The sequence below is a fragment of the Scardinius erythrophthalmus genome (genome assembly GCF_964197995.2).
Source record: "Scardinius erythrophthalmus genome assembly, chromosome: 21".
Classification (NCBI taxonomy): domain Eukaryota; kingdom Metazoa; phylum Chordata; class Actinopteri; order Cypriniformes; family Leuciscidae; genus Scardinius; species Scardinius erythrophthalmus.
Window position 1 is genome coordinate 1,029,985 of NC_138241.1, and position 24,068 is coordinate 1,054,052.

Sequence of the window (24,068 nt, forward strand, 5' to 3'; positions counted from 1 at the left end):
GTGACAGATGTGTTTTTATATGTGCGTCAGGTTTTTCCCCAAGAAACACTTCCATATAGTATTGTCCTGTGCGTCCAAAGGTTACGAACACATATATATATATAACATCTCACTCCAACCCATAATGCTCCGTGTCAACGGTGGCTTCGGCCAGGTGGTGTTTATAGCAGAGGGGGCGGAGCTTCAGATTCTAGAGAGCATCTGATTGGACAGAAGATGTGAAGAGAAGCTGAAGTCACGGTGATGTCATAAAAATTCCTGATCCATTTTAGCGGAAGTGAGAGACTGTAAGACTGTGAGAGACTGTATCTCATTAAAGCTAGGGTAGGTAATCCTGTTCAGAAACACTTTTTTTTATACTGGGTGAAATGGTCCTTCCATCCTGAGAGTAGTCAATACATTATGTGTTCAGAAAAAGGAATGAAAACAATCAGACCTCTGTAGCAGCTGCAGGACAGTAACAACTCTGACCAATCACTGCCACTCCGTCCGAGTGTAAGAACCAATCAGATGCCTTCAGAGCCAGGAGGAGTGTCTTAGCAGTGTCAATCAAGTTCGCGTACGCGCTGATCGCCCCTCTCTTGCACAGCGCGTACCGTCATTCAAAATAAAGATTGCCGGTGTGCCGCAGCTGTGCTAATGGCGGACAAACAACCAAAACTGCCAATTTCTCGAGTGGAACCTGCTCATACAACAAAGACAGGTAAACGGGAAAAGACCGATGACGATAAACAAGCCCGTCGGAGCCCATTGACTCAGTGTTAAAACTCTAGCCGCATAACATACAGATAAAATGTCACGCACTGTGCAGAGCAACAATTGAAACCTGCTAATTCACTGGCTTGTCTTGTTGCTAAAATAATGTACTAGCAAACCTTATTTAGCATTACATATCGCTAGAATAATTATTTACATAGCCTACTGCAACGTTAGTTACCGTTATATTATCTTACTAGCTATTTATAACTCATAGAAAGAGTGCAACGTTATAAAGTTACATTACATGTATTGCATAATACGTAATGATTTGAGGACCAAGTTTGTAGTCAAAGTATGGGAAGGCCAGTCAATGTAAAGCATTTCGTCCCTACCAGTGAATGTGCCATAACTGTTTATCCGTCGTCATCGGTGACCCTGCATGTTTACTAGCCTGAGCGTTCACGGCAGGCTCCGCTGTGGGGGGAACTTTACATAACAAAATACATGTTTAACAGCTAGTAGGCCTAACGTTATATGTTATGAATCTTACACGAAATTCATATTCATCACAGTGCAACTAATGGAAATGGAAAAACGTGTATCAATGCAACCTGTTTTTAGCTTTGCCTTATAGTTATAACTAGCTCGTTAGCGAATCAAAAAAAATATATATTTTAAACTTTACCAATATCGATATGATAGCTTGATAGTGAGTAGGCTACTAAAATACATCTTATTTGTTTATATTCATAATGATAAAGTTAGATTTTTTTATTACATGTGATTCTGACATGATGCTACATGCACTGCGCTCCTTCCTCTCCGCTCGTCTCAGGTAATTAATGCGTCTTCCAGCTCAGCTGTCGGAGTCGCGCGTTCATGTGTTTTGGGGGCGTGGCTTTGGAAGGAGCCCAGAAGGGAGGGGGTGGAGTGAATGGAAATAATGAGCTGTCTTTAAAACAGTCGTTAGAGGTCTACATACACTCGATTTTTATACTTTCTTTTTCAGAATACTTACATTTTAATTATGTATTGATATATACATAAAGTTTAAACAAATTTGAAAAATACGTTTTTTAGACCATTCTTACCTACCCCAGCTTTAATGCGAATTTTGTCATTGTTTTGAAGCACACCAGTTTATTAATAACCTTAAAGCGTAACTCTCGCCAAAATGCAACCTTGCTCTTTTTGTTAATCTACCCGAGTCAAACTTTCGTGTAAAAGCATAATTAGAATGGAAACGCTACTTTTAAGTTTGACCATATTTTCGTTTTAGGTTAATGCCTTGAGAATGGGGCACGACTATGATAGCATCAAAACGCTATTTTTAAACACTAAGAAGGCTCGACACAACATGAAACTGTGCTGAAGTGTCACCAGTGGCTCTACACATGAACTCCAGCACTGAGAACAGTGTTTGTGTACACAGAGTTTACTAAAGAGAAAGATTTTGATCAACTCACAGTGTTTCCGTCCGCCGGCATTTTGACAGTCAAAAATAGTCGATCTCCGTAACGGAGGAGAGTAAAGATGGAAAGCTCCTAAAGCTTAGTTCAATATAAATTCCTGGATAATTTGTTGTTTTCTCGTTAGTGAAAATCAATATTGACCTTGTATTTGAAAAAGGATCCTCATATAAGAAGCAAAACTAAAATTCAGTGTCAGTTCATTCGTATTTGGAAATCGACTATTTTTGACTGTCAAAATGCCGGCGGACGGAAACACAGTGTGTTGATCAAAATCTTTCTCTTTAGTAAACTCTGTGTACACAAACACTGTTCTCAGTGCTGGAGTTAATGTGTAGAGCCGCTGGTGACACTTCAGCACAGTTTCATGTTGTGTCGAGCCTTCTTAGTGTTTTAAAAATAGCGATTTTTGATGCTATCATAGTCGTGCCCCATTCACTCCCATTCACAAGGCATTAACCTAAAACGAAAATAGAGTCAAACTTAAAAGTGGCGTTTCTATTCTAATTATGCTTTTACACGAAAGTTTGCCTCGGGTAGATTAACAAAAAGAGCCAGGTTGCATTTTGGCGAGAGTTGCCATTTAAGGCTATAACAGATTCATACTAAAAGCTAAAAAACTTACATTTTGATTTCAGGAGGCCTTAAAGCAGGTCTTTCCTACATCTAGGATCATTGTTGGGGAAACCGTCTTTGTGGAAACTACGTTTTCCACATTGTGATATTGTAGTGTTTGTGTCAGCTGAATCCAGAAGTAGAGAATATATTGCCATGCCTGATTATTTAATCAAATGCACAAACTAAATACAAAATGACAAATGTGAAAATAAAAATCCCCTTAAATGCACATGTGGACAAGGAGTATTCCTGCTGTAAAAAACAAGTATATTAAAGTCAAAGATTTCTGGGACAGAATATAGTGCTTTGATCAAGTGTGAATATATATATGATGATAATGTGGAGATTCAGATCTTTCTGCGGATTATATATATATAATATATCTATATATATCTTATATATCTTGTGATCATTACACGCACAAGTTGTAATCGCAACATATTCGCTGTGTCTGTTTAACTGAATACATGACATTAACAAACCACATAACATGTGTTATATCATATCTGCACATCACTGCTACCTTGACACGCTCATCTCTGACTGATAACACAACACTTGATTATAACATTAAAACAAGCATTTTCTGTAAAGCTGCTTTAAACTATATGTATTGTGAAATGTGTTATACTTAAACTGAATTAATATGGACTGGATCACAAAACTGTTTTATCTGTATTTAGCACTTGTGATCAGATCACAGAGACCGATGTTACGTTTAAATATGCATTATCACTGTAAGATTGGCGTTTTCATTTAAAATATGTATTTGCAATGTGTGTCAGACGTTTAGGAAATGTTTATGATGTGAGTCATGTATATCTGCCAATATAAAGATGTATATGAGACCGTATATGAGCGGTTGACCCTAATAAGTGGCATAATAAGTATAATAAGTTCAACGAGTGATAAATGTAGAGTAAATAGCCAAGATTCAGTGTGTGTTTCTGAGTTAATGTGAATTGAAAAATAGTCAATTGCTTTGCTTTTTTTACACTGCAAAAAAATAGGTTTACATTATTTTAAATCAAGATAAGCAAAATGACTTGGGTTGGTGGTCATGGTGCAAAGGACCCTAGGCTGATTTTACTCCGAACCATCCCTTTAAATCTTGTTTTATGAAAAATGTATAAAAATTTAGTTTGCTTAAAACAAGAAGAAATATCTGCCAATGAATTTAATTCAAAGGGAAACCATTTTGTTTCTTGAATAAATGTATCCTGATTTAAAAATGTTTGTACTGGAAAACAAGAACACTGATGGCTGTTTTATATTGTAAGTCTCAGAACAAACAATGGCATTAGTAACACTAAAAAGAGACACTACATTCTAATGCCCGTTACCATATACTCTATGCAATTCTGAAGATCACAGTTGATTATAAGTGAAATACGCCGGCTCCTTCTTCACGGACATGAGGTGATGTTCAGATGATCTGCGTTTGTTCACTCCGCTGACGGAAGGTTCCTCATGACCACAACGGCCTGCAGAGACCAGGAAATCATCCATAAACATTATCAAATGATGAATAGTGTCAGGAAAAAGTACAGCCAGCCGGTCATTATGGCAAAATAAATCCTGACAGTGTGATTACGATGCATAGGGCCCTATCTCGCACTGAGTGCAATTGACTTTGTACAGCGACGCATGTATCATTCCTATTTTGCGCACAGCAGACTTTTCCCTCCACAGACGCACGTCGGTAAATTAGGGAATGAACTTGCGCTCCCGGGGGCGGTTCAACGAAAAGAGGAGGCGTGTTCCGGCGCAAACGTTCCCTGGTGCTATTTTGCAGTTTCAGAAAACAATTCCGCCTCTGACCAGGAGAAACCTCGTCTAAAGTCAGTGGCGCGTTGTGCATGTTATTCAGATGCTATTTTAAGGGCGCATGCTTGGCCATAATCAATGTAGCGTGAGCACAACGCACACACACTTTGCTTCTCTCATCTACACACAGAAGCAGCAGTTCACATTTTTAGAAAACCATACATTATTATGTATGACAAATATTAACACACGAGGGAAATCATTGTGGTGTCCATGAAGATGTGAAAAATTGGCATAAATCTAGCTTACACATTTACCCAAATTATCATACGCCTGTTTAACCGAAGCTAATCTGGGTGTGTTTCTCCATCCCCAATGTCACTTCTCTGTGTTTTAAGGCCCTGACGAGAACGTCGGTCTCCTCGGCTGTGAACCACTCCTGGCAAATCCGGCGTTATAATAGCAATCCGCCATGGAACAAGCACGCCTGCTCTTAAAGGGAATGTGAGATGACGCTCTGATTGGTTTATTTCACGTTACGCCCAAACCACACCTATGAGTAATGAAGCGACTTCAGACCAACACATTTTAGATTTTCGTCGGGCGCAAGAGTCGTTTCAGATCATTAAAATAGGGCCCATTATCTTGCTTATTACATGACTGCTTAGCAAAAAAAGGATATGAAATATTGATTCGAGTTTAAATGATTTTATTAGTTTTAGTTCTCTTATGAGAGGTTAGCTTACGCATCGGGAAGTCTTCTTTCTTCGAGATCTGAAGCCAAAAAATTATCCTTAATTTTGTATACATTGTCAACGCAGTGCAGCAGCCGACAGACCTAGGCAGGCTGTATAAGCGTGCTCATTGGCTGCTCGGCGGCAACTGCTTAAGCCTATCGGTGAGCGCCCTCCACACCCTTCTAACCGTCAGAATGGGTGTGGCCAGCGTGTATATATTCAGCGCTCATAGGCTAAAATTCTGATTTTCTTGTCTTCAGCGATGCTCTACGCATCGCTGGATCTTGAGAGCCGCCGCCGTTGAAACCAGCGACCAGCAAGCTTAGGACAGCGCCTGAGGAAGCCGGCCGTCTTCGCCGCCTTCAGCCATCCGTGCCTGCTACGCTATCCGGCGACATATCCTTTACATTATTACTGTTTCTGTGTGTATTCTAAAAGAGCACGAGGCGTTTTTGTAAAAACGCCTCATTTTTGCGGCTCGTGCCGCGCCCCGCTCAGCTACGGAGACCGCCACCTTCTGCGCTCTCCGCCTGGGCCGCGGGCACGCCGCCACCGCACTCTCCGAGTGCGAAGAGCTTTCAATGTCGACCCTGCGGGCTCGACTTGAAGCTTTCGACCAAGCTGTCGCTCCGCCTGTCCCTGCCGGGCGGCGCAATAAGAAGCGCCGCTCGCAGCGACCACCGGAGACTGTTGTGACTGAGGAGCTCGCCGGAACCTCTCCCTCGAGCTCTCTCTCGCCCTCTCCCTCCCGGCCGCTCTACCGCCGGCTCTGCCCGCGCCGCCGCCGCGTCAGGAGATGAGGCGAATGTGATAGATACCCGTACTCTCCCTCTGTTCGAGCCGTGCAACTACGCCGCTCACAAGGGATGGCAGAAGCGGACGGTCTCGGAGCGAGTTTCCTCTCCCTCTGTTCGAGCCGCGCAAACTGAGCCGCTCACGAGGGATGGCAGAAGCGGATGGCCATATCTAAGCGCCGCGCGCGCCCCTCCGTTTCGAGCTCTCGAGCCCGCGATGCGCGGCAATCGGAGCCCGGAGGCCATTCTGCCCTTGGCTGCACACGCAAAAGCGTGGGATAGTATTCCAGGCGCATCAGAACGGGTGCTAAGCACAGTAAAACAGGGCTATACTCTGCAGTTCGCTCGCCGCCCGCATATCGAGACCAGAGTGAATGGGGAAGTAGCACATCTACTTCGAGCAGAAATAGCTACACTTCTGTGTAAAAGGGCTATAGAACCGGTTTCCCCTTCCATGAGTAAGTCGGGCTTTTACAGCCGTTATTTCCTCGTTCCCAAGAAGGACGGAGCTCTCAGACCAATTTTGGATCTGAGACGTTTGAACAAGGCTCTTATGAGAAGACCGTTCAAAATGCTCACAACCAGACAAATTCTCGCGCAAATTCGTCCGAGGGACTGGTTTATATCTCTCGATCTAAAAGACGCGTGCTTTTCAGATCCAGATAATACCCCATCACAGGCCATTCTTGAGATTCGCCTTCGACGGTCAGGTATATCAGTACACGGCCCGCCTGTCGACACAGCGCGCGCGCTGCATTTCAGAGCTGCGTTTCAGCTCTGAAGCCCTGGTTGGCGGCCGACTGGTACCAGCGGGGAGTGACAAAGTTAACCGCAAAGTTATCTCGACGGACGCTTCCACCTCAGGCTGGGGCGCTCTGTTCGAGGGCAAACCGGCTTTTGGCCTATGGTCAGACCGGGAAAAATGCCTCCACATAAACTGTTTGGAGATGATAGCGGTCGAGAACGCGCTCAGGCGCTTCCACCCATTCATACGGGATCACCATGTGCTAGTCCGCTCGGACAACATGTCCGTGGTATCCTATGTGAACCGACAGGGCGGTGTCAGATCCAGGAATCTGTGCAGGCTGACAGAACGCCTTCTCGTGTGGGCTTACCGCTCGCTGCGCTCGCTGAAAGCCGCGCACGTACCGGGCCACCTGAATGTCGGTCCAGACAGACTGTCCAGGGACAACATTCCCCCGGGAGAATGGTCTCTGCACCCCCAGACAGTCCAGTTTCTCTGGCGCCTATTCGGCAGAGCGGAAATCGACCTCTTTGCGTCGAAAGACAACGCTCACTGCCCGAAATTTTATTCGAAGAGCGAGGACGCGCTGTCCCAGACATGGCCCAGCCTCCCGCTGTATGCTTTTCCTCCGATCTCCCTGTTGCCACAGGCCATTTCGAGGATCAGAGAAACGCACCACTCAGTGCTGCTTATAGCCCCGCGATGGGAAAACCAAACTTGGTACCCAGAGCTAGTGAGGCTGTCGCACTCACCCCCATGGCCGATCCCGGTGAGAAAGGATCTCCACTCCCAAGCTGCTGGATCGATCTGGCATCCCCATCCAGAGCGCTGGTTGCTGCATGCATGGGTGATCAACGGATACCCGTTGACCTGTCAGAGGGGGTCGTGAACACGATCACACAGTCGAGAGCCCCCTCCACGAGACGGCTCTATGCGTCTAAATGGTCGGTGTTTTCTAAATGGTGCGCTACTAAAAACTTTGATCTGCGCGCATGCGGGGTCCCGCGGGTGCTCTCCTTCTTACAAGAGCTGTTGGAAAAGGGCAGATCCCCTTCCACGCTCAAAGTATATATGGCCGCTATTGCAGCGTTCGCTGAGACGACGCGCGGCCGGGCAATGGGAAGGAATGAGCTCATTATCCGCTTCCTCAGAGGAGCTAGACGGATGAATCCCCCGCGGCCCCCCTCGGTTCCCTCGTGGGATCTGTCCTTGGTCCTAGCGGCCCTAACGGCTTTTCCCTTTGAACCGCTTGAATCCGCGGATCTAAAGTATCTGTCGCTTAAAACCGTTTTTTCTGATAGCTCTGTCTTTAGTCAAACGAGTGGGTGATCTGCACGCGCTATCTGTTAGCCCTGCATGTCTCGAGTTCGGGCCGAATGACTCGAAAGTCATTCTCAGACCGAGACACGGTTACATCCCCAAAGCGATTGGAACCCCGTTTAGGGCACAAGTTATTTCCCTCTCGGCTCTGCCAGCATCCGATAGTGGGGACAGTGATAACCTCCTATGCCCTGTCCGGGCGCTGAGAGTTTACATCACGCGCTCCGCCGCTTTCAGGCGTTCAGAGCAGCTCTTTGTTTCCTTCGGCGGACGCACCAAAGGTCTTGCCGCCTCGAAACAGAGCTTGTCCAGGTGGATAGTGGACGCGATAGCAGCAGCTTATGTCTCCAAACACCTGCAGTGCCCTCTGGGCATCAGAGCCCACTCCACTAGAGGCATGGCCTCGTCGTGGGCCTGGTCCAGCGGAATTTCTATCCACGGTATTTGTATGGCGGCGGGCTGGGCCTCCCCGTCAACATTCGTGAGGTTTTATAACCTGGAAGTTCCTGCCCTACAGGCAAAAATATTGTCAGTATAAGTGACATGTATGCTCTGCCCAGCTCCCGTGTGCAGACTACGTTCATATGCTGGCGCTATTCTGGTAACTACTCAGGGTGAAGTGTTTGACTCAGACCGGCTGATCCGCTCTGTTTCCTATTTCCCGTTACGCGCTGTTGTCGGTGCTGGCCCGCGCTGCTGGCCGCCCGTATTCCTCTCTGTCGCGCGGGAATTTTTCCCTTCATGTGAGACCGACTATGTCGTTTTCTCCTACCCTTATGAGTGCTTATGTACTGTATGGGCTCGCTCCGTCGGCCCTACTGTTTGTACTGTTATGTTTATAGACCGGTCGCGCCGCTCTATTTCATATGCTGCATGAAGTGCATGTACTGCGCTGGCCCGTCTCTCCGACCGGCCACATTTCCCAGCAGAGTGTTTTCCCCGGTTCCCCTGGGATTCATGGGCTGGATGCTCGGCGCACACGGCGTTGACAAAGGGTTCCCGATGCGTAAGCTAACCTTACGCAATACGAGAGACCCCTCGTAAGAGAACGTACTCGGTTACTAATGTAACCTCGGTTCTCTCTAGAAGAGGGAACGAGTATTGCGTAACCTGCCGTGTCGCGCCACGAGCTTTTGCGCTTCAGACTGCGAAAACCAGAATTTTAGCCTGTGAGCGCTGAATATATACACGCTGGCCACGCCCATTCTGACGGTTAGAAGGGTGTGGAGGGCGCTCACCGATAGGCTTAAGCAGTTGCCGCCGAGCAGCCAATGAGCACGCTTATACAGCCTGCCTAGGTCTGTCGGCTGCTGCACTGCGTTGACAATGTATACAAAATTAAGGATAATTTTTTGGCTTCAGATCTCGAAGAAAGAAGACTTTCCCGATGCGTAAGCTAACCTTACGCAATACTCGTTCCCTCTTCTAGAGAGAACCGAGGTTACATTAGTAACCGAGTACGTTTACTTGTAGAGACTATGTAGGAAACAAAGGTTTCCCAGCTGAGCTATTGTTGAATTATTGATGAATACTGTGATTCAAATATTCCAGAGTTGTGTATTGTATAATAAAGTACACATTGCATTAATGTAAAGAAAAGGAACGCTGATTTACACTCTAGTTCACCTCTTAATGCAGTCTTTGTAAATTAACTAAATTAACTTAACACTTAACAATAAGATTTGATATAATAACATTAGTTATCAAATGCTGCAAAAATATATATATTGCTCATTATTAGTCCATTGTTAGTTAATGCATTAACTAATGTTAGGAAATTAAACCATCATTAAAGTGTTACCCTTTTCATGATTATTAAATGCACAACATTGGTAACTGTACTTTTGTCATTTCTTTCTTTCTTTCTTTCTTTCTTTCTTTCTTTCTTTCTTTCTTTCTTTCTTTCTTTCTTTCTTTCTTTCTTTCTTTCTTTCTTTCTTTCTTTCTTTCTTTCTTTCTTTCTTTCCACGACCCAATCAGAAAAGAACACTCAGTTTTAAAGAACACTTTATGCCAAAAGATTCTATATACAGAGAAATGTCTTAAATTATTGCATAATTCTTTTTATGTTTAACAGGTTATTTAAATTTTTCCAGAAATAAAGTATGTTTACGAGCTGTTTAATTCATAAAATGTAATTAAAAAATAAAATGTAATTAAAACTAAATTAATGAATTAAAACGTACTCGGTTACTAACGTAACCTCGGTTCTCTCTAGAAGAGGGAACGAGTACTGCGTTTGAAAAACGCTGCGGGAAAAGGTCTCTTTTCACGAAATACTGAAGCAAAATTATCCTTAATTTTCATAAATGTAAAACGCATTGCAGCAGTGCACAGCTATGGCGAGACGGCTCGCTCGCTCATTGGCTGTTCTGCGGCAACTGCATTAGCCTATCGAGCGAGGGCTGATGCAACATCAGGCCAATGAGAGCGCTTCGCGCGCTCCTCGCCACATCCCGCCGAAACGGGTGTGGCAGTCCCCTATAAAAGGAGCTCGAGTAGGCTGATTCAACTGGTTTTCATCGCCGAAGCGAACCAGAGCGAACCGTACGCACGGCAGGGAACGCAGTACTCGTTCCCTCTTCTAGAGAGAACCGAGGTTACGTTAGTAACCGAGTACGTTCTCTTACGAGAGTTCTCTCGTACTGCGTTTGAAAAACGCTGCGGGAACCACTTGTAAGACGCCGTGCGTGCTGGGATAAGACACCGATCACTGGAAGCCAGTCCAGATATACAGTGCATAATCACCAGGTAGACTCAGAGAGTCTGGAGATAAAAAAGGGGGGGGGACATCCGCCCTTAAAGGTTGCGTCCTCAGACGCGATATAACGTCACATAGGCAGGGGAAGGCCTGGCTAATGTGGGAAATGTGGGTCTTACACAATTCTGCCCAGAATTTTTCGGGGCGCTGTGCGCCTGCGAAATCAGTGTCCGGGCTAGACAGCTGACTCGACTATACCGAAAACAGCTTTGCCTGCAAGGCGGGAACCTCTAGGTTGTAAAACCTTATGAATGTAGACGGTGAGGCCCAGCCTGCCGCCGTACATATTTCCTGTAAGGAAATCCCGCTAGACCAGGCCCACGATGAGGCGACGCCTCTCGTGGAGTGCGCTCTCACGCCCAAGGGGCACTGAAGGCCCTTGGTGGTGTAAGCCAGCGCTATGGCGTCAACTACCCATCTGGATAGACTCTGTTTCGAAACAGCTGCTCCCTTGGAACGACCGCTGAACGAGACAAAGAGCTGCTCAGTCTGTCTGAAGACAGCAGAGCGGGACACATAAGCTCTTAAAGCCCTAACGGGGCAAAGACAGCTCGAGTCCCCTTCCTCACTCGGTAGGGCGGACAGGGAGATAACCTGAGCCCTAAACGGTGTGTTGAGGGATTTTGGCACGTAACCGTGTCTAGGTTTGAGTATGACCTTGGAGTCATTAGGCCCAAACTCTAAGCACGCTGGGCTCACAGAGAGCGCGTGCAGATCGCCTATGCGCTTCACTGAAGCTAGGGCCAGCAAAAACACTGTTTTGAACGACAGATGTTTGAGGCTGACAGTTTGAATAGGCTCAAAAGGGGCACCTTTCATGGCCGCCAAGACCGTAGAAAGGTCCCACATCGGGACTGAAGGAGGTCTGGGGGGATTCAGCCTCCTAGCTCCTCTGAGGAAGCGGATGACTAAATCGTTCCTTCCTAGTGACTGGCTTAGCGTTGCTGTCGAGAACGCTGCAATAGCTGCCACATAGACTTTGAGCGTGGAGGGGGACCTGCCCTTATCCAACAGCTCTTGTAGGAAGGAGAGAACCTCCGTCACCTCACAATCGAGGGGTGACAGGCCCCGAGCAGCACACCAGCTGGAGAAAACCGACCACTTCGAGGCATAAAGCCGCCTGGTCGACGGTGCTCTAGCCTGAGTGATGGTATTCAGCACTCCCTCCGTGAGGTCAACGGATACCCGTTGAGCGCCCACGCATGAAGGGACCACAACTCCGGATGTGGGTGCCAAATCGAGCCCTTGGCCTGCGAGAGGAGATCTCTCCTCAAAGGTATCGGCCACGGGGCGGAGTCTGCTAACTGCATCAGGGCTGGAAACCAGGCTTGGCTGGCCCAGAACGGTGCTACAAGCAGTACTGGGCATTTCACTTCCCTGACTCGCTCTAATACCTGAGGCAGGAGGGAGACTGGGGGAAACGCGTATAGCGGGCAGTGCGGCCACATGTGAGACAGCGCGCTGTCGTTCTTTGAAAAGAACACGGGGCAATGAGCGTTTTCTGGGGACGCGAATAGGTCCACCTCCGCCCTGCCGAATCTCTGCCACAGCAGCTGGACTGTTTGTGGGTGTAGAGACCATTCGCCCATGGGAACGTTGTTCCTGGACAGTCTGTCTGGACCCAGGTTGCGGACTCCAGGCACATGCACTGCTCTCAGCGAGCGCAAGTTGCGCTGAGCCCATGTTAGGAGGCGCTTGGCCAGCCTGTACAGAATATTGGATCTGAGACCGCCCTGGCGATTTATGTAGGACACCACGGCCGTGTTGTCCGAGCGGACTACGACGTGCTGGTCCTTGATTTGGGGACAAAAGCGCGTCAGCGCGTTGTGAACTGCTAGCATTTCTAAGCAGTTGATGTGATGGAGCTTCTCTCGTTCTGACCACTGGCCAAAGAACGGTCTGCCCTCGAGCAGCGCTCCCCATCCCGAGGTGGATGCGTCCGTAGACACCACTTTCACTCTCGAGGGAGTCCCCAGGCTTACACCCGAACGGTACCAATCGCTCGCCGCCCACGGTCTCAGGGCTGCCACGCAGTCCTGATCGACTCTGAGGCGTAATCGGCCAAGTGCCCACGCTCTGAGAGGCACTCGCGCTTTTAGCCAGAACTGCAGAGGGCGCATGCGAAGCAAGCCCAACTGGAGAACCGATGCTGCTGAGGCCATAAGACCCAGCAGCCTCTGAAACTTTTTGAGCGTGGTAGTCGCACCGCAGCGAAAGGCTCTCGCTGTGTGCTGAATGTGCAGCGCGCGCTGTGTTGACAGCCGCGCCGTCATGGACTGCGAGTCCAGAACGACACCCAGAAACGAGATAGTTTGACTGGGGGTCAGGGAGCTCTTTGTCCAATTGATCATAATACCAAGATTCTCGAGGTGATCGAGTAACATGGTTCTGTGCTCCACGAGCTGTGATCGCGATTGAGCTATGATCAGCCAGTCGTCCAAATAGTTCAGCACTCGCATGCCTCTGAGTCTGAGGGGGGCGAGCGCTGCGTCCATGCATTTCGTAAACGTACGAGGTGCCAGGGACAAGCCGAAAGGCAGGACTGTGTACTGGTATGCCCGACCCTCGAAGGCGAATCTCAAAAATCGCCTGTGACGTGACGCTATCTGTATCTGGAAATACGCGTCCTTCAGATCTATCGACATAAACCAGTCTTCTCGGCGAATATGCGCGAGGATTTTTCTGGTCGTGAGCATTTTGAAACTGCGTTTCACTAAAGCTCTGTTTAGTCGTCTTAGATCCAGAATGGGTCTGATACCTCCGTCCTTTTTCGGGACTAGAAAGTATCTGCTGTATAGCCCCCTTTCGCTTTGAGCTGGGGGTACAAGCTGTATCGCCCCTTTGCTCAACAGTTTTGATATTTCGGCACGAAGCAGGTGTGCTGCTTCTGAATTCACCGTGGTTTCGACGCGCGCTGTGAAGCGAGGAGGGCGTCGGCAAAACTGTAGCGAGAAGCCTCTCTTTATAATGTCTAGCACCCAGTCTGAAACCCCTGGAAGCGCGGCCCACGCATCTGCATGGCCGGCTAGGGGCTGAATGCGAAGCTCGCTCTGTCCGCAGTGCGGCAGTGGTGCTTCGGGGTGCGATAACATAGGCGTTACGCCTGTGACATATGAGGCGGGGAGCGCGCTTAACACAGCGGGCATAGCGCTCATCCTCGACCGCGTTACAGTGCTTAACTGAGCGAGGGAGGTCTGAGAAGGTCGCATAGGACTCATGTAGCCTGCAGGTGGACGTGGGCGGGGACCGGGCACGTTCACTGCTTTGGTCGCGCTGTCTGTGTGAGCAGCGCGGGCGCGCACAGATCCCGCTTTTACGGGGAGACTGTGATCTGCCAGACATAGTGTTTGTGGGCACTGGGAAGTGGGCACTTTGACTATGTTTAGAGCGCGATCGACCTGAGTCGATCTTATGAGCGCGGGCCCCGTGTGCGGGGCTGTGCTTTTGTGTAGGGATGGGCACAAAGGAGTGGGCATCAGCACTACGTTTATAGCACCATCGGCCGTGGCCGGGACACCAGAAAATACACTCTTTTCGGGATTTGTCTGGGTAGCCGTAAAAACGGCTTTTGTGTGCAGGCAAGCGGGCAGCTGTGCGGGCTTGTGTACTGCAGAAAACACTGAAGCAGTCGCAAATCTTGGGACTAAGACAGCGGTGCGCTTTGGTGAGGGCCCGGCCGCAACGGGGCTTACACACCTGCGCTTTCCTAGGCGTGCTAGGACTTCTTTGGGGCTTCCGGCTTCAAAGTGATCCTCGGCCGCGGCCCGCGGTGTGTGGGGCGGCGGCTGGTAGAGCGAGAGCGGGGCTGAGAGCTGCGCTGCTGTCGCTGTGAAGAGGATGCAGAAGGCGGGGGCTGAGGCTGAGAGCTCCGTGAGGCCGGTTTTTCACGGGCCGCTGTAGAGCTGGAGCGCTTCGGCAGGAAGTGCTTAAAAGCCTGAGACGCTTTCTGGGCTTCGGAAAATCTCTCCACGAACTCGGAGAGAGAAGATCCGAAGAGGCCAGCGGGGGAAAGCGGGGCGTCGAGGAACGCGTTGCGCTCTGAGTCACCCATTTCCGTGAGCGTCAGCCAGAGATGCCTTTCTGCTACGGTAGCGGAAGCCATACACCGTCCCATGGCCTGTGCTGCAGCCTTTGTAGCGCGGAGGGAGAGATCCGACGCGCTTCTCAGGTCCGCGATGCAGACATCCTCAGGTCCTATCTCGTCCAGTCGACGGAGGAGATCGCCCTGAAAGACCTGTAGCGTGGCCATGGTGTGTAGAGCCGATGCAGCCTGCCCAGCGGCGGAGAAGATCCGCGCGAGCAGCGTCGACGTTGTTCGACAGGCTTTAGATGGCAACGCCGGTTTAGTCCGCCGTCCAGCAGAGGGCGGGCAAAGGTGGGTCGCTATCGCCTGTTCCACCGGCGGAAGGGAGAGGTAGCCTCGGTCCTGAGCACCATCCACGGAAGCGAAAGCTGGTGAAACCGAGGATCGTGTCCGTGTGGAAAACGGAGCGTTCCAGGCCTTAGCCACTTCTTCGTGAAGCTCAGGAAGAAAGGGTGCGGGCTTAGACTCCGGAGAAGTACGCTCGCCAGGGAGGAAGCTACCATCCAGCCGGGTGCGAGAGGGGAGCTTCGGTGCAGACCACTCGAGGCCGAGGCTCGCCGCGGCCAGCGCGAGTACCCGCATGAGCTCCCTCTCGATGCTAGCTCTAGCCGAGGGCTTACAAGCAGGAGGCGTGAGATCCGCAGAGCTCGCCCAATCCTCACTGCCCGATGCTAGCAGAGAGCAGGAATCTTTCTCCACCGACTCAGCTTCAGAAGCGGCTCCCTCAGATGAAGCGGCGGCAGACTGCGGTCGCTGTGTACTGGGAAGTGCTTCGGGGGAAGCTGGCGAAGCAGGCGGGCGAACCGGCGAGCTTTGTCGGGACGGAACTGGTTCCGGGGCCCGTTGCGAGCGGCGCTTTTTACGGCGCGGCATCGCGGCAGGGCGTGCAGGCTCGGAGAAGTGCGCGAGGCGAGTCCTCAGAGTCACCATCGGCAGAAGCTCGCAGTGAGGGCAGCCGCCGTCAGCGAGCGCGAGCGCTGCGTGATCCTCACCCAGACAGGAGACGCAGATGACATGGCGGTCTCCCTCGGTGAGTGGGGCTCGGCACGAACCACAGGATGGCATCTTAAAAAAGACGCGGCTCTTTTAGAGGGTGAGTGTTCGGAGAACACAACACACACACACACAAACAGAGCAGAAAAGGATATGTAGCGCCGGAAAGCGCAGCAGGTACGGCTTGTAGAAGGCGGCGAGGGCCAGCAGCTTCAAGGGCTCGTCCCCCTGAGATGCTTGTTCTCGACGGCATTAGCTTCTTCGTGATCCAGCGATGCGTGCGCTTCGCTGAAGAGATGAAAATCAGTTGAATCAGCCTACTCGAGCTCCTTTTATAGGGGACTGCCACACCCGTTTCGGCGGGATGTGGCGAGGAGCGCGCGAAGCGCTCTCATTGGCCTGATGTTGCATCAGCCCTCGCTCGATAGGCTAATGCAGTTGCCGCAGAACAGCCAATGAGCGAGCGAGCCGTCTCGCCATAGCTGTGCACTGCTGCAATGCGTTTTACATTTATGAAAATTAAGGATAATTTTGCTTCAGTATTTCGTGAAAAGAGACCTTTTCCCGCAGCGTTTTTCAAACGCAGTACGAGAGAACTCTCGTAAGAGAACTAAATCCATAAAGGAATCCCTAAAAGATGAGATATATGAAGCGCCTGACAGAACCCTCGATATAGAAGCGTTTCTTCTGAGAGTTTGACAGAGGAACTGAGGTTACCTGAGTCCTGCTGGATCGCAGCGCTGCCCGGGCGAAGAACGTCATGGTTATGAGCAGACTCCCTCCTATCAAGCTGTGACAGAAGAACACTCGCTCTATCTTTTCGAAGGCCATCTGTGAAAAAGAAACAAGAGTTTCTGTTCATATAGTAGAATGGAATGGAATTTGTTTTATTTGAAACAGGGACAATGCACAAATAAACATTAAACTTGTTAAACAAGAGAATATGTCTTGGGCCAGGTTAGTAACAATGGCTAATTTCCACCTGTAGTCCCTGGGCAGGTATGAAAAAAAAAAAAAAAAAAAAGATTTTAAAATAGAACTTTCACAGGATTATGGATAAAGTGATGTCCATTGTAATTACAAATGAACAGGTTTGCAATAAACAGAAACAGGGAGGCCATCAGCCCATTTACCTCCCTCTCCAGCAAACACACTTACACAGTTCAGTAGCATCTTAGGCACATTGGAGTACAATCCAACTCTAGACACTCATTCACGTACGCACACACACACACACACACACACACACACACACACACACACACACACACACACACACACACAGACACACACACACATATTATCTCAAAGATGTGTGCAAACTTGCTTACTTAGCAACCAACTCTTTGTTAGGCATGAGAAAGTGTGAGAATCTGTACATAAGATATGTTCCATGGGAAGGGTATTGGCCACACATGAGAAGGAGGAACTCCCAAATTGGGTTTTACGCTGTGGGAAGCTACACTCCCGCCTTGTGACACTTCTAGTTGTTCGCACTGTTTTTTCGGAGCAGAGTGTAGTAACTTTTTTTAATTTATTAAAACTGCACATGCATAATCGCTCATTCATTAAACTCTTAAAGTGTAAGTTGCAGGTAAAATTTTTCACGAAGAAAATGCAATAAACATAAAGATAAGAACCGCCCACCACTGTTTTGTACGTTTTTCATACCAAAATGCTGAATATAATATGAAAAGTTGGTACTTTTTAGTGGTTTTAAGCACTCCCTCTCCCTTCCACTAGGCTGTGCGTGACGTCATAAGAGGAACTCCAAGCCTAGAGTTACTGTAGTCTAATGGCAAGTAGGCTAGCAGTTATATTGAAATAACTCAATTGTAAACATAATTGTGTGTGCTGGCTTCAAGAGGACCGTGATCCCGCCTGAAATGAGAGTAAGCTATTCGCAAAACAAACGGGTTCAGGCAGCATGCACGCAAAGTTAAACCGAACCTTTATTTTGACGGGTTGCCACGAAGACCTTTGAGTTTCTGTGTGTGTAGCTATGATATGACGATAGTTTTTCTCAAATGAAACGGTAAAATGACTCAGAGTGGCTCTGGAGATTAATTTCATCATGTCATCATATCGTGAGTGGCAGCAGCTAGACTGAAAACAGCGCGCGCATCACTCGTGCTTCAGTGTGTGTGTGTGTGTGTGTGTGGGTGTGAGGTAAATGACACCGCGCGTCTGCGCCATTCATTCACACAGAGACAAACAGAACATGCGAGGTTAATATTTAAATAGTATTTCTGCAGTTTAATATACACAGACACTCGTGGTATATATCGGCTACAGTGCTCATAGTAATAAAAGTTAGTCTGGAGCCCCGTGCTTAGATAAACATGGAAGCGACTGAACGCAGCTATTACTGGTTACCGAATATACCCGGTGCTACAGAAATGCTGGTAACGTCACATTTTCAGTATAGTACCGGTATAGTATTTTGACAACACTAGTTTCCCACCTCCTCAATCTCCCAGTCGTTCTCCATAATCAAGCCACAAACACTAGGAGTCTAGCGGAGTATGGCTGCAACTTCCTTCTGTGACGTCATCACCCAGTTGCTGTAAAAACGCGCTACCTTTGAAAAAACCCTAATAAATGTTATTTTAACGCATTTTAAGATAGAAATGTTTACATATATACATATTGAGCACTTGATTTACACATTAATTGGTTGTGGTGGTTAACCTGCAACTTACACTTTAAAAATAAAGGTTGCAAAAGGGAGTTTTCACAGCAATGCAATAGAAGTATAAAACCTCGGTGGACTTAATTAATAACATCTGTCTCATTCTGTATACTCACTCAATGCACTCTTAAAAATAAAGGGGGTTTTCGCGGCAATGCAATAAAATAACCATTTCTGGTTCCACAAAGAATGTTTCAGTGATCAGTTCTTAAAAAAACACTTTTTTCTTAGTGTGACCATCGATGCCATTAAAGACCTTTATTTGTAAGTGTGTGGTTGAACATACACACCTCTATCACTGGGTTTGCGTAGGCAAACGACAATCCGTGACGTCACACGTGGAGAGCCCGCGAGTACAAAAGGCTGGCTTAGTTACACGTCATCAACTCTTTTGTCTAAAGAAGACTCGCAGGCAAGCCCAAGGGAGACGTTCCCTTTCGAAGTGTAACTTTGATGCTGTGGTCATAGAGTTGATGCTATGGGGAACCAATTCCCACTACGCCATGCTGAAGAAGTGCTGCTTCACTATGCTGTGATGCACATACATAGTGGGCATCGCATAAACAGACTCATCCAGAGTCAGAAGCGCTTCAACCCCATGAATCTCGTATAGTGGCACTACTCCCTAAGCCAATATCCCAAGATACTAGGAGAAAATCCCCAAGCTTCTATTCTCTATAGTCAGGGAATTCCCAGCTGTTATACCTCCCTCCCACCCTTGTGGGACAGACCTCAGCCTTATGGGACCCCAGGAGCAGAGCTTTAAGGGAAAAATACCCAACATAGCCTCAGCTATGCTCTGTATATCTCACCAGTACTTCGACAGGGCTCTTAGGGAGCATTCCCAACTACATATATCTTCAGTATTACCACTCATTCAAGGGGGAGCATACAACCGTTCGCTTTTGAGGAAGGAGGCAAACAAGAGAAGGCATATAATAGTTTGCCCAAAACTCTTGTCACCCAAACTTAAAACCGCAAGGAAACCACAGGGAAGATTCTGCTCTACTTGAAGACCCCTAGTATAAATAGGGGAGAGCAGCTCATACCCTGACTTGAGTAAAGGATCTTCTCCAGGACCCACTATTGTTAATGGCTAAACTCTAGAATGCAACAATAACAACGAGGGACACCCTGGGTAATCTATCTCTAGTCGATTTTTGAACACTGATCATACTGAGGAGACCTATAGAAGCACCCATCCAAAGGTGAGCTTGCATCCCTCCTTCAAGACCCAAAAGCAGTTGGGGAGGGAGGTCAACAAGAAAGAGGGACCCTTGTGACCTACCGTTCTGTCCGCCATGCTCTCTCTCTTGAGCGGCCAACCGAAGGGAGCATGCAAGGTGATAAAAACCTCAATAATTAGCACCTCAGTATAGACAAAAAGTGGGTAACCACTTATATTCCTGCCCAAGCTAAAATCTTCGGTATTGCCACTCATCCAAAGGGGAACACACATCCTTACCCTTATTCAGGAAAGTGAGGCAAACAAGAACACAACATAATGCCGTTTAACCGATACCTCTCCTCACCCAGGCTCTAAAACGCAGGGTTGGATGTGTATGAGCTGCTCTCCCCCAGTTACATCGCAAGTGAGTCGCAGGGGAGCTTCGGGCCTACTTAAATAGTCCAATGTAACTGGGGGAGAGCAGCTCATACACATCCAAAGGTAGCATGCCTCCCTACTTGAATGAATGAATGAATGAGGCATTTATATAGTGCTTTCATATGTACTACTGTACACCCAATGCACTTTACAATCATATCAGGGGATCTCTTCTCAACCACCACCAGTGTTACCCCTTTTCCACCAAAAAATTATTGTTTCGGAACTGGTGCTGGTTCAAAGTTGGTTCAACTTGCGAACCTTCTAAAGAACCTGTTTGTTTTTCCACTGACTAGAGAGCCCAGCGAAAGACGTCGTTACGTCACTGTGTACGTTGCCATACGTCTTAGCTTTCGCCAATTTCAAGCATAACAATTACAATGGTGGACTACATCGTCTTTCTGCAAATGTTTCCCCTGTCTTTGCGATCATATATCGGGTCAGAAGAAGACGTTTAGAACACATTTGTGCTGCTCGTCTGGATTATTATAGACAGAGGTTACATTCGAGAAGAAGTTCGACAATAACCCCGCCCCCAGCCCCTGACATCAGCATGAACTGGTAAAAGAACGGTTCTAGTCCAGCAAAGAGTTGGTGCCGCTTTGGAACCAATTTTCCTGGCCGAGAACCGGTTCTTTGGCTGTGTGACGGGGCGCATAGTTACCGTCACGGCAGGGATGCGCTACCTATTCCAGTTCACAAAGACTGAGTGCAAATGTTGCCTGTATTTGTTTGTCTAGCGTGTCAATGTGTTCTGTTAATTCTCATATTGTTTCAAATCAGCGGTAACCTAGCCTTTTATCAAAATCCCCACAGTAATCCCGTAGCTTTCGTGTGCACACTTTTAATATCTAATACTACAGTGATTTATATGCTATAGCTACTACTATCAATACATATCTTACTATTTAAAACCATGCCATTTACTTCACAATCATAACCAGTTTCAATAACCACGCAACGCATGTCTTCGTTAATTATGTATCTGTTTTTTTAGTTTAAAAGGAACATAGCTTTGACATACCATCTTTGTGTCTTACTGGCGTCTCCGGTTTGTTTGTGTAAAGGAACTTTTGCCGCAATTGTAGGGTTTAAATGACGCTATGACTTCCGGGTCAATTGGAAGTGACCCGGAGTTTGAGTTATTAATTTTTTGGCTGTTAATATGACTTGTGGCTTTGACAAATGTTAGCTGGAACCATAGAAATAATATTTTGTAATTTTCTAGTTGTATAGATGTAGCATTTCGGCTGTTTTTAAGCATTTATAGCCTATTCACCTTAGCCACCCCTGTATTGTAATATTGTGTTGGTATGTGCCAATTTCAGGGGTGCCTTCAGTCCTATAAAGACCAGTAGCTCCAGTCTCTTGGGGGAGCGTGAGAAGAGAGGACATAAGTCTGTCAATGCTCTATGTATAGTGGCTTGTGCAAAGGTCAATTTCTAAGCAGCTGCAAAATGTTCATTTTTTTTTTTTTTTTTTACTCTCATGTCAATATACTTTAATTACTAAACTGTATTTTTATTCTTCTTTCTTGTAAATTTTTATTGCCTTTCATTGGCCTTATGTGGGGTAAATAAAAAGATCCCATCTGCTCAAACTCCAACTTCTCCTGAGTGTTTACATCTGTTCACGACGACTCAGCCACATTTACCCTCAACAGGCTGTCGAAGAAGAACTGGTTTGCGAGTAGTCACCGGCTCCGAACCGGTACCAGCTTGGTGGAAAAGGGGTATGTGAGCATCCACTGGGATGATGCGACGGCAGCCACAGTACAACGGCGCCAGTGCGCTCAACACACACACACACACACACACACACACACACACACACACACACACACACACACACACACACACACACACGCGCACGCCAGCTATAGGTGGAGAGGAGAGAGTGATGGAGCCAATTCAATGGAAGAATTATTAGGAGGCCATGATTGGCAAGGGCCATTGGAGGGAATGTGGCCAGGACACCGAGGTTACACCCCTACTCTTTACGAGACGTGCCATGGGATTTTTAATGACCACAGAGAGTCAGGACCTCGGTTTAACATCTCATCTGAAGGACGGTGCTCTTTGACAGTATAGTGTTCCCGTCACTGGTGAAGACCCACACAGACCACAGGGTGTGCAGCTTTCTTTTCTTCTCCATGACCAACTATAGCTAGTGGTTTACTCCAGCACTAACTAAGAGATAACAAGGAGGGATACACACTCAGGTCATGCTATAGAGGCCTATAGAGCACCCATCCAAAGGGGAGCATACATCCCTACTTCAAGACAGGACAGTAGTTGGGGAGGGAAACTAAGTAGAGGGAATCTATACAATACCTACAATTCTACTTCAAATCCTAACATGGGGAGAATATAGCTCAACCTTGGAAAAAGATAATTTCAGGATATCCGATCAGAGAAAGAGAGACGGTAAACCTCCGCTCACAGCCACTGACCAACGCCACTCACCTTGGGGGCCAGGAGAAGGGGGTCCTGAGACATATGCCGATCCTACAACCTAATCTGAAGGTATCTTTACTGGAAACGCACCGGCATGCCTGTTTGTCTCGACAGAACACCACCCTCCGGCAGCACTGCTGAGCAGAGGCTTCTGGGGTTTTAGGGCTGTCACTTTACGTTCGAAAATTGATTGCACAATCAATCGGACCAACCAACACAAGTTTCTAAAACGAAAATAGGGAATCGATTTTAACGGCCTTCTCTCGGAGCGCGTCCAGCTCGTCACGATACGCCCGCAGCGAACGCGTGTCACACAGCAACTGCAGGCTCTGACACACACACATAACAGCAGATTATACTTCTGTGTCTCTTTTTACTACAAAAATGTGAATTCTGCCGGTATTCAGACAGTCTCAGATTCAGGCTACGATCTACAATTGCCTACGCAGGCGAAATTTGTTTGACATTTCAGCCATGTTGAAGACTGCAGTAATGTTTTTCATTTATGTTATGGCTTATTGTTTTTCGAGAATGTTGCACTCCTGTTTGTCATTGTGCACGAAACTTCATCAGAAATATTGCTTGTGTGCGTCTCCAGCGCCCTCTTTACGTTCGTCCTAATGCCTGTTAGTTGTCTGTGGATTGGCATTTAAAATGGAAACGTCTTTAGACATGGAAAATCGATTTTACAATCGATTCAATGAACAATTATGTCTCAAAAATCGAACAGATTTCTTCACAAAAGTGACAGCCCTAATGGGTTTCGTGGTGTGCCGGGACACACAGGCCTGTCTTGCCTCCACATATGCCTTGCCAAGAGCCGTATGGTGGTAAACAGAGACGGCGGGCGTATTGTAAATTGTAAATAATAGATATCTTCCTCTACTCTGCCCACCGGCAACCCACAATCAAAGCTGCCGTCCTGCTTCAGCAGACTCTGGCCTGAACTTTCATCACACCAGAAAAAAAGTCAAGTGGTTTTTGTAAAGTTTTGGATAGTAATGGCTTCTGACAGATTTGGTAATACTTGGGTCATTACTAGTGGGTTACCATGATCTTCAATTTAGAATAGTGTTCCAAATAATTAGTAATTCCTTCTGAAGGATTTGGTTATCCTTGACTAATTACTCTTAGGTTAGCATGACTTTACTTTAGAATTAATTATACATTGTGCATTACTCTCATTAATTATGAACCTGTACATAGTACTTCTTAGTAATCTTAGAGGTATGAATTTTTTTTTTTAACTGAGTGCTATTACAGACAAGTTCTTTAATCAGAGTGTTGTTAATATGTGTTAATCATTTGTTCCTGTGTAGTTATTCAT

At 47.3% G+C, this 24,068-nt stretch overlaps 1 protein-coding gene across 1 annotated transcript in view; it reads right to left on the reverse strand.

Moving 5' to 3' along the window:
• Positions 1-2,934: 2,934 nt before the first annotated feature.
• LOC308681823 (membrane-spanning 4-domains subfamily A member 15) overlaps positions 2,935-24,068 on the reverse strand; it is a 33,001-nt gene continuing 11,867 nt past the window's right edge. Inside the window, exons 6-7 of the mRNA XM_081350977.1 lie at positions 16,705-16,818; positions 2,935-4,270 (exon numbers count right to left, since the gene is read on the reverse strand). Of these exons, the coding sequence (XP_081207103.1) occupies positions 4,232-4,270; positions 16,705-16,818 (153 nt within the window). The 3' untranslated portion in view covers positions 2,935-4,231. The remainder of the gene's footprint in view (positions 4,271-16,704; positions 16,819-24,068) is intronic.